This window comes from Branchiostoma belcheri, unplaced genomic scaffold (genome assembly GCF_001625305.1).
Source record: "Branchiostoma belcheri isolate BF01 breed outbred unplaced genomic scaffold, Haploidv18h27 scaffold122, whole genome shotgun sequence".
NCBI lineage: Eukaryota > Metazoa > Chordata > Leptocardii > Amphioxiformes > Branchiostomatidae > Branchiostoma > Branchiostoma belcheri.
The window spans coordinates 24,324-35,330 of NW_017802625.1; the positions used below are offsets into that span (position 1 = coordinate 24,324).

The window sequence follows — 11,007 nt, forward strand, 5'->3', positions numbered from 1 at the left end:
AAATATTGATACGATATGAATCTTAATTTCATGTTCTTGCCTAGGTTGGCTATATGCACAAATGTGACCAAACGTGGTCGAGAGGATAAAAAACATAAGTATTTCATACTGGAACCCCATATTCTAATGCTAAGTGCTAGGAGACTATATATTACAACAATTCTATATACTACCTATCATCTACTGTTAGTTGCCCTTTCTTCTCTCTTTTTGAAACATCTGGAAACATAATTACATATTAGGCCACACCGACTTAATTTTATGGATGACATCCGCGCGCGCATTGATTTTCGCCTGTTCTCAAAAAAAAAAAAAAAAAGATCAGGTCCTCCGTGCCTCTGGTCTGGGTAGTCCATGGTAGTTAGCGACAAATTATACGGAGTCGGTGGTAACTCTGGAGGATGCCGGCTAGCACCCAGGCTACCGACGCTCCACGAGTCAAGAAATCGGTACATACATACAGCACCGATTCATAAATTCCGCAAAAAGCCAGCATGTGTCGGCTTGTCGTATACGTCGCTATGTACTGCCGCAAATCCACAATACCAGCTTTGTATTCCTGTGGTTTAGTATCATTTTTATTTTTGGCCGGAATTTTTTTTATTCGCCCGCGCGCACTAGTTTGGGGGTCTTCAGAGGATGTCATCCATAAAATTAAGACAGTGTGGCCTTACGAAAGACTCCAATGCGGCATATGGAGGCAGAAGGGAACCGCAGTTGTGGACTATTTCGGCCATGACCTTACAGTGTCTACAACAATAGGCGCAATGCAACTACTACTAGAGACAGTACCTTAAACTACTAACGGCGTATTTAGTATTTTCTCTTTTTCTCTTTTTTTTCTTCTAGGTTTTTTTTTACTTTCTGTTCTTCTACCACCTCGTGAGGCCGCGTGCCGTCTTGGTTTCCGGCCGGTTGTCAGTAAATGTTCCGGCGTTTACGGTATAAGCACTGTGGCACTACACCTCGAAATCCTGTCCCGTTTTATCATCAAAATGTCGTTGGAAACATTAGTGTATCTACAGTAGATATCAGTTCTTACCTACGACCTATCTGAATCAACCCTTAGATAATTTTTGACGTCAGGCTTAATAAGAGATAAAACTGGAGTGTTATGTCCAAAGGAGATACAACCAAAAATTAAAATCGCATTATGACAAAATCAACGAGCCCTATGATGTCATCCAAGAAATGAAATTCGCCGTGGCCCGGCCCACGCCTTTCTCACGGCTTTGGGAACCACGGAATGTTGTCAATACAAATACAAATACAAGCACTTCCAGTTGCGCATGACCCGTCTACCTAACACTGATCGCTGATAGATACAATGTATCTCGATGAAACACGCAAGCACCCAATAGACGACGTCAGCGGCCCAGTCACCTGTAGCGGCGCACCTGTCTGTCTGCTGTTTCCCGATTCGGTCGTGTTCATCCTCACAAAACACTTCCCAAAAACGAAAACGTTACCTGATGACTCACTGAGGAGGAAGTAAAAATAAGGGCTTATAAAACCGCCTCGTGGCAGGGAACAGACAGGTAGACGAGAGCTCCCGTCGGATAGGGAACTTCTCCTGTCGTCTTCCCGCATCCTACTACATTCGGCTCGGCGTCGTCTCCAGTCGGCTCGGCATCGTCCTCCCGTCGTCCCGGCATCGTCCTCCCGTCGTCTCGGCAACTTCTGTCATCTTTCCGCATCGTCTCCAGTCGGCTCAGCGTCGTCTCCAGTCGGCTCAGTATTGTCTCCAGTCGGCTCGGCATCATCCTCCCGTCGTCTCCACATCGTCTCCCCGTCGGCTCAGCTTCGTCCTCCCGTCGGCTTAGCATCGCCTTCCGGTCGGCTGGTCACCGTCTCCCGTCGGATCGTCGGCCGGTGTCTCACGGACGTCATGTTAACAAGGTAAGCTAACGTTATCTGTAATTTCTTTAACGGGGTTAGTGGTTCAATGCAAGGCCTATATGACCACTTCTCGGCATTGAACTAGAAATATGAGAGAAACATGGCTATGTGAAGAGATGGCAGTGAACGTTTGATTTGAAAGCCTGTAGATTGTAGGTTGGTGGGAAACACTTGTCAGGGAGGGAATTCCAAAGCTTGGCCGTACGGGGAAACACTGTCACTGTAAAAAGATTTCGAACAAGGATTTTGGACGGTGACGTTGTGTGAGCTAGTGGAGAACCTAGTGGAACGCTTTAAAGTTCTGAGTGGTGGAACTAGTTGGGTGAGTTCTGCAGAGCAATGACCATGAAAATATCTGTAAATTAGGGACAGAGAGGCAACATTTCGTCTATGGGAAAGGGGGTCTAACTTGGAGGCCAGAGGATAGCCTATGGCCACGCAAATTCTCTTTTGTATGCGATCGAAAAGGTGCAGGCAATCTATTGGGGCACAGGACGAGTGGTATTGCCATTTTCAGGCTGTGAAGACGTTTAAGATTTTAAGTCATTTTTTTCAAAGGTTTGTTTCTTTGACGCGGGGCGACTCTTGAGTGGCGGGAGGTATACCAATGACGATAGATGCCAGGGGAGGTCTTTCGTGTACTGTCCCATTGGAATCAATATTTAGATAGGACGAAGTGATTGTATGGGACATTTCGTTGTTTATCTAAAATGAAATTTCACACAATTCGTTTGATTTTGTTTTCATAACAATGTGGTCTTCCACTTCAAGAAAACGACGCTTGCTTGTGAATGAGTTTCCCTTTTAGTGGACCAAACTGGTTAGTCCATACCTTAAGCCTCGGTCACAACCCGCCGTACGTGCTTCTGCGTGCTGTCTACGTGCAAAAATGTGGGCAAACGTAGGGCATCCGTGCGTGGTGAGTACCGCCTCCGTACGGAATCCTACGGATTTGGGAGCACGCAGACACGCCGTAGAACTTTAAGTGCACGTAAAACTTTTTCTGCGTGTGGTCTGCGGATTCACCACCCGTGCATGCGAATACGGGCGACGCGCGTGCCCCGTACGTACCGTACGAAAGAGGCACGTGTGAGTACGACCTCATTACGGTTAAGTCGCAATCGCACAAGAGATCGTACGTTGTAAGCACGTACAACTCACTTACCACTTGCGCAACGAACGATACACGCAACCGCTCACGGCCAGACGTGGCGTGCAGACCACACTGTTACACCTTGCGCAACCGTGCGAGTGACGTGCGTAGACGCTACTCCTTCCCCACGTTTTCAGAAAAAAACGTAGCAGACGTAGCCTCCCAAAAACATACGGACAAAAAGCACGTAAGGCGGGTTGTGACCAGGGCTTTAAGTAGAGATATCGTTCAAAACCGTTTGTCACTCGCTTGTTGGTGGTATGAATCTGTTGTTCGGCTAACACCAGCCCGTTGGTACAAAAGAAGTCTGTGTTGAGGTGAAAGGCGCCAACGTCAAAGAGTTGAAGTTGGTTACTTGAAGGTTCCTGTTATAAGAATTGGAGCTAGGGGGATGTTGGCATGAAGTTGTCTCTTCTGCGGCGCAGAGAAAAAGCAAAGGTGTAAAACAGGTGCGAAACACGCACAGGCACTTGTTTCAGAACAACTCAACCATGACAGTACTACTAGTATCTTTTTAGTCTCTACCAGACTAACTACGCTGGCTGTATATAGGAGAAAAATTGCAAGGGGAGTTTGGCCGCCTTGTAGGTTTGACAGGCCGCGCAGTTCGGAGGGAAAAGAAACTACGTGTACCTCCCCGCGGCCGGACTCTCTTAGCCAATTTTACTCTCTTTTTTGCCAAATTCTACGATCCGTATTTCCGTAGAATGGCCTGGTGGAGGCTACTATCTTTTCGTGTTAACATTTTTTTTTATTCGCTGTTAGAAGTAAAACAGGATTGTTTGTGTTTTTTGAGTGTTGACAAACTTGTCCACGGCTTGTTCTCTGTACATTTTGCAAGACGGTTGTAAAGCTACATTGTTAGATGAGGGTCTGCATGGGGGGTCCTGGCAACGGTTAACGGTAAATTTAGCAGGTCCGACAACGGTAAATTCAGGACGGTTGGTAACGCTTAACGGAAAATTGATACGAGTTTTTTCGAACTCCACTAGATTCGTTCTCTGAATTGGTGAGAAAGAGTGATCGTTGACGAAATATATGTAACGAAGTGTACACAAGTGTTCCCTGTGCCCCGCCTGCCTTGGTCCCCGAGTGCGTCCAGAAATGCTTGAGGAGTGTGAGTGAGCGCAGAAGGCGCGAGCAATGTAGGGGGGTCCGGGGCATTCTCCCCCGGGAAATTTTGGATTTTTAAACCTTCAATAACGCATTTTCCTGCATTTTGAGAGGCAACAAAGTGACGACCGCTTCTTGAGGTTTGCCTACTAGTTGGCAAGTCTATGTGTAACAAAGAATTATTCAGTAACGCTTAACGCTGAATTTGGGATGACAAATAACGTGCTACGTAGAATTAAAAAGACCAAAACCGCTTCACGAGGAATATACCGATAACGCTTAACGTTGAATTATAGCGGGTCGGCAACGATTAACGGTGAATTAAAATAGCCCATAACGGTTGTCGAAAACTCTTAGATTAGCTGTTTCAGATTTACCCATTATTGTAATCTCCAAGCAGATCCCTCTCGGTGGCAAAAAGACAGTATCAAATTGGCCAGGCAGTATCCATTGGCCAGAGAAGCTCAGGGGGTCAGGACAAAAAAAACGGCCATATATAAAAATGTAACGATCATTCCCCCACAACCTCTGCTTGGAGAGTACCATTATTGCTGTACTTGGCCGTCGTCCTTTCAAACATAGTTTGTGTACACAGTTCTGTTGTCATGACGTCACGGTATGTGCGGGTACGCTATCATATGTCATGTCACAGGTGACATCTACTCACCCGTAAATTTTTGGCAGCTCTCCAAGCAGATGTGGGTGTTTGCGGCTGGTTTAGTCCGGTCACGTACCACGATGGTTCGGTTACTAGCCTTTTGTTACCTTCGCCAAGAAGGTTATGTTTTCAGTAGCGCTTGTCTGTGTGTATGTTTGTGTGTATGTTTGTGTGTGCTTTAGCAGTGGATGGATTAGAATGAAACTTGGTAGGTGGGCAGGTCTTCATGAGACCTAGAAATGATTAGACCTAGATTTTGGGCCCCCTTGCCCCCTTCCTAGGTACTGCAGCAGAACTTCCGGTTTTTATATCTCTTTGTGACCTGGACATGCTAGGGTCATGAATTTTGAATGGCAGATAGCTCATGGGATAGGGAAGAAGTGACATGGGTTTGGGTCTCCTAGCGGTTTGTTCTGGAACTGCAGGAGCATTTGTTAAAAAAAATTCGAAGGAGGATAACTCAAGAACCAGTTGACGGATCGTCGTGATTTTTGGTATGTAGGTAGCTTACGTGATGCTCGATATAATCATGTGACAGTTATGCAAATATGGATGTAATTTGCATAATTTATGGAGAAATTCTATAAATCAGCTGCATTCCATGATAGGACTATTGAAGTTTGTGACATTGGTAATTATGAACGAGAGAAACACAGGCAGATATTGATTATGTAAATGAAGAGTTACTTTGCATAATTGATGAGAAAAGTTTATAATTATGTAATAATAACTGCCTGTAATTTCATACTTGTGGCATTTGAAAGTTCAGTGAAGGTGAACATCATTAAAACATAATGTATTCAAATAAGGACCTCATTTGCATAATTTATGAGGAAATGCTAGAATGGCACTGTTTGTTTTAATATATAAGACTGTCGTTTGGTTGAAAATATGATAAAATGATATAATTAATGGAAATCCTAAGAGAATTCTATTTGTTAAATCAGGGGGAATAATCTATAATTTGTCAGTCATAAAGATTAACATCATTTGGCAAAGGTATGAGATCGAGGAACTCTAGATCGAGTTGCTATGGCTGAGTGCGCCTCCCACTCACCGCGGGGTGCCTCCCGCTCGCCTGTACCCAGGCACTATACACAAGTAAACACTGCAAATATCTCTTAAAATAACAGATGGTCGGAATATCATGTCGAGAAACAACAGTAAACTAGAAAGGCCAATATTTGCTTAGGAGCAAATACAGCGATGGCTTCACCACATTTTACGACATGGTAGGGAAAGAATGAGAAACACAAGGGAAAACAATGATTTACATTGATATAACTATAATATGAAGTAACATACAACTAAAACAACAGTTGGATAGCTATATTCCCTACTTTATTGGTTAGGATTTTTAATTGCAAAATGCAAACTGTTGATTTTCAAAATAAAAAAAAAACGTTCATGCCCCGCATTCCAATGCTGGAGCAGGAAAGCTTGAAATACCTACCAAAACACTTGAATACAGACATACTAGTACAGTATGAAAATGCTCTGTGCAGGTGTTAATCAAGTTAAATCCCAACAGCCAATCAGCAAGAAATGCTCTGTGCAGGTGGAAATGCTCTGTGCAAGTGTTAATCAAGTTAAATCCCAACAGCCAATCAGCAAGAAGAATAGAGGAAAGCTGCATGCCTATTGGTTGATGCCCTGCATTCCATTGTGATGACTCATGCCCAAACGTGGTACACAGCACAGTAATACATTTGCTATAACACAGCCAAAAAGCTCAAATAAAACCATTCTAAAAGCCTGTATCACCAAAATTTAAAACACGCCTGGGGGTATTTGCCCACTGTACCTCCATACCAAATTTCAGGTCCTTAGGCCCCAAAATGAAGAAGCTGAATCCATTTAAAAAATGGCAGGAGAAGAAGAAGGAGGAGAAGAAGAAGTAGGAGAAGAAGAAGAAGAAACATCAGAAAAAGCAATATGGTTTCACCACACCACTTCGTGGTGTGGTGAAGCCATAAAAATCACCAGTTTCCCATCCCCAGAATGCAATTCGAGAAGAGGGGTCTAAATCTCATTTGCATAGGACAGGAAGGCATCGGAATGATCCTGTTGACGTTAAACAGCTTGTTCGTTTCGAGGTGTTGGGGCATTTTATGCTCAACGTTAACTAAATTACTATTGAATCTGACAACAAATAGAGAATGAAGTTTTTGGAACATGTGGTTTGTAACGTTATAGTGTTAACGTATAGATACTGATAACCTACACCTACGTCACTTCTTCTCCAGCACAAGAGCTACCTACCATCCAAATTTCGTGCCCCTAGCATGTCTAGATCATATCAAAACCGGAAGTTCCGCTGCAGTACCATAACAAGCCGCCAGGGGGCCCAAAATCTAATCATTTTCAGGTCTCATCAAGACCTACCCACCTATCAAATATCAAGTCAATCCATTAAAGCCTTCTTAAGTTATCGTGTTTCCGTCGGACATATAGACACACACAAACACACACACACACACACACACACAGACACACACACGAACGCCTCTGAAAACATAACCTTCTTGGTGAAGGTAATTACCCGAGAATGCTCCTACTTACTTTTGACGATTTTAGGCGTTTTTATAGGGCTTTCTTCTTTAAATCGATACCTTTTGTTCGCCAGCCAACAGATCTTCATGGAGATTTGATATAACGGTGACGAGGATGTGTTCTGCTTTCAGGTTGATCCCGATGTTCTTCGCCGCGGTTGCCATGGCACCGCTGGTTGTCATGGTTACCGGCCAGAGCCCTACAGAACAAGAACTGCAGCAGGCGGTCACCCAGGCAAAAGCAGACGTGGCGGCTGAAGAGGCAGCCAATGTAGTGCCCGGAAGTGAGTATAATTACGCAGAAATGTCAGGTGGAAATGTTACACCACGGAGGGGCTGGGAAAATCAGAACAAAGAGAACTATTATCATGAAAGTTCATCTGTGTTGGTAGTAATCATAGTAAAACGTTAAACTTTATTCCAACACACTATTTACAGGGATCAAATTTTCAGCGACTACTGTCGCCTTCATCAGGATAATTAATGACCAATCACTTCACAACGTGATCTCGCGAGAGTTACGGTTTACAAACACGTGACTTCACTCACACGAGACTTTACTGATACGTGACGTAAGCAATTGATCAAAAGTGCCAGGGAGTTTATATCGTCCACCATCTCTATTAAGTGAAGGCTGAAGTGCTCTGATATATATAGCCTCCTTAATGCCTCTTAGCAAGTAGTCCTGTTCAGTGTCCAGTATTCTAACTTTGTCCAGAGAGACTGTGTGGCCCGGTGATTCGATGTGGATGTGTTGAGAAACTTCAGATGACAGTGAGCTGGGGCGTTTGTGTTCAAGAAATCTGGTCCTTAGTGAGCGTTCTGTCTCGCCAATGTACGATTCTTCGCAGGTCCCCTGCCTCGTGGTTCCCTGACATGGAATACAGTACACTACGCCACACTTCTCTTCTTTGGGTGTTTTATCCTTCGAGAAGTGAACTATTTTTCACCAGAAATCCTGACCGTTCATTAAGTGAGAAGGAAAGTACTGAGTATTTTGCCTCCGTATTTTTGACATGGACATGATGCTATAGCACCCTATAATCACTGGCGATGTCGTAAACGTCCCTATCGCACAAGTGTGGCTATTGGCTGGGACCTCCAACATTCAAACTTCTTCAGACACCGGTCCAATAATATAACACAACATTAGGAGCAAATTTGACGAAACTGTGGTCTCAGAGACTACATCTGTGACAGCAGAACCTCGTGTGCCTTCCAGGTGCTGAACCGGAGGAAAGCCCGTTCTCCGGAGCTCTGAACGCGCTGGCCAGGGAACATCGCTCCACCCCGATGGCAAAGGAGCTCAGCAGGTGTGCCACCGTCTTGGAGAAAGTGGCAAAATACTTCATGAGCAGGTGAGACCTTCCGTCGTTTATGAATAAAAGAGAAGACAACACAAATACATAGTCAATATCAGGGTAATCGTAAGTCAGTCACCTTGCCGGCTAATGGGATCTGCTTTGTGACGTCCCAGGAAATATTCCACCGACCTGCTTCGATGTCACTGATATGCAACTGATTTTATCACCTGCCATAGACCTATTTCGTAGATACCAATGCATGCTGGTAGACGCGGGGCGTTCTGGGTAGTTCGAGAGGCAAAATAATCACTATTAGAGTGGATCAGACACGGTGTACTCATGTATCACATACTCGTTGTCATGGCAACAATATTGTTCGTCACCTGAGCCATCCCCAGTGCCGCGTAATCTCCCAGCATGCATTGGTGTCCGTAAAAAGGGCCATTGACGAAGCACGGAGTTTACCGAAACGCCTGGAGTAAGCTCCAGTTTTTTTTCCATTTGAGGTGATTCGTCTTTTGACAGAAATCCTTTATTTTAGCTCCAGGCGTAGAAGCTACACTATAGCAATGCTGTCCGCCATCGACTCTCAGACCGTGACAAGTGTTTGTGACGTCACCTCCATGAAGCCGATCACGTGCCCTTCACCAGCCGTCCCGGAGTTCCGTTCGGCAAACGGCCGTTGTAACAACCGGCACAACCCCCTCTGGGGAAGTAGTGAGGAACCCTTAATAAGGCTGCTGGAGCCTGAATACGGCGACGGTATGTAGATGTTAACCCAATTACATCACGCTTCTAGCAGCTCTTCCACTGGTCAGGCCCCTAGCCTGCCAGCATCACACATCTAGCAGACTTTCCACTGGTCAGGCCCCTAGCCTGACAACATCACGCTTCTAGCAGCTCTTCCATTGGTTAGGCCCCTAGCCTGACAACATCACGCTTCTAGTAGCCCTTCCACTGGGTGGGCCCCTAGCCTGACAAACATCGATATCACGCTTCTAGCAGCTTTCCATTGGGCAGGCCCTTAGCCTGACAACATCACGCTTCTAGTAGCTCTTCCACTGGTCAGGCCCCTACCCTGACAACATCTTGATTCTAGCAGCCCTTCCACTGGTTTTTAGGCCCCTGGCCTGACAGCATCACGCTTCTAGCAGCCTTTCCACTGGATAGGCCCCTAGGCTGACAACATCGATATCACGTTTCTAGCAGCTCTTTCATTGGGCGGGGCCCTAGGCTGACTACATCACACATATAGCAGACTTTTAGCAGGCTCTCCATTTGGAAAGTCCATTTTGTTGTCTTATTTTGCGTTTGTTTAAAAAAAAGTAGAACCGAATGGTCGGTGCTACCTTGCTCGGTCACGATTCTGCCTGATTCTAACCCATTCTGGCATAGAACTAGATAGACACAGTTCTCGATACAACATCTGCACTCCTGAATTGCTTACTATGTTTTGTCAGGTCTCATGACACCCCGCAGAACTGGACATGACGGCGCCCCCCTCCCCAGCGCGCGGCTGGTCAGCACGACCATGCACGAGGACCTGCGGAAATCCAGCCTGGTCAACACCCACATGGTCATGCAGTTCGGACAGTTCCTGGACCACGACATCACTCTCACGCCCAACTTCCAGGAAGAAGGTTCGTGAAAACATTAAAAGCTTCTGGATCAAATGTTAAAGCACTTACCAGCGACCATACAGGCTATTGTCAGTTTCTGTCTAATACATAGCAATTGCAACGTGTACGTTTTGCAGAGTGATGGTTTTTTTTGGGGGGGGGGGGGCGAAGACGAGCTTGCATTGCCATGTCCTACAGTTTCTAAAACGTCTGTACTACAGCTGTGTACCTCTAATCAACTAACCACTGAAGTTGGGAGAATAATGACTAAAGTACATACGGCCTCCGTCGGTCAATATTGACCGTGGTAAAATCATAATTCGCATCAACCTACAGCATCGGCTATGGCTAAACAATCCTACACGAAAGTGACAGCCTCTACCACATAAGACACACCTGTAAGCTGGTTCAGCTCTGCCTGTGTTGGGACAATGTCATGTATAAGATTCAAACTTGTTTCCAAAACGAGAAATAAAACTATTCGAATTATCGAGGGCATCTCCGGTCTTAGAAATTGGGTTGGGCATGTCATCTCGTGGATGCATAACATAGACAGTGGGTGAAATGATAGTTGGAAGTCGGTATTATCTCTGGTCTCGGTAAAAGTTGCTCGGCTGAGATGTACAGTGCTTCCTTATCGTCCATTTACGCACCATATTTCATAACTATGCTTTCCTCCGTGTATCTTCAGGTCTCGTCTGTAGCTGTG

General features: G+C 45.2%; 1 protein-coding gene across 1 annotated transcript in view; it reads left to right on the forward strand.

The window, feature by feature from the left end:
- Window positions 1-1,803: 1,803 nt before the first annotated feature.
- LOC109463095 overlaps window positions 1,804-11,007 on the forward strand; it is a 20,450-nt gene continuing 11,246 nt past the window's right edge. Inside the window, exons 1-6 of the mRNA XM_019759806.1 lie at window positions 1,804-1,899; window positions 7,508-7,659; window positions 8,598-8,733; window positions 9,221-9,441; window positions 10,140-10,319; window positions 10,990-11,004. Coding sequence (XP_019615365.1) covers window positions 1,889-1,899; window positions 7,508-7,659; window positions 8,598-8,733; window positions 9,221-9,441; window positions 10,140-10,319; window positions 10,990-11,004 — 715 coding nt within the window. The 5' untranslated portion in view covers window positions 1,804-1,888. The remainder of the gene's footprint in view (window positions 1,900-7,507; window positions 7,660-8,597; window positions 8,734-9,220; window positions 9,442-10,139; window positions 10,320-10,989; window positions 11,005-11,007) is intronic.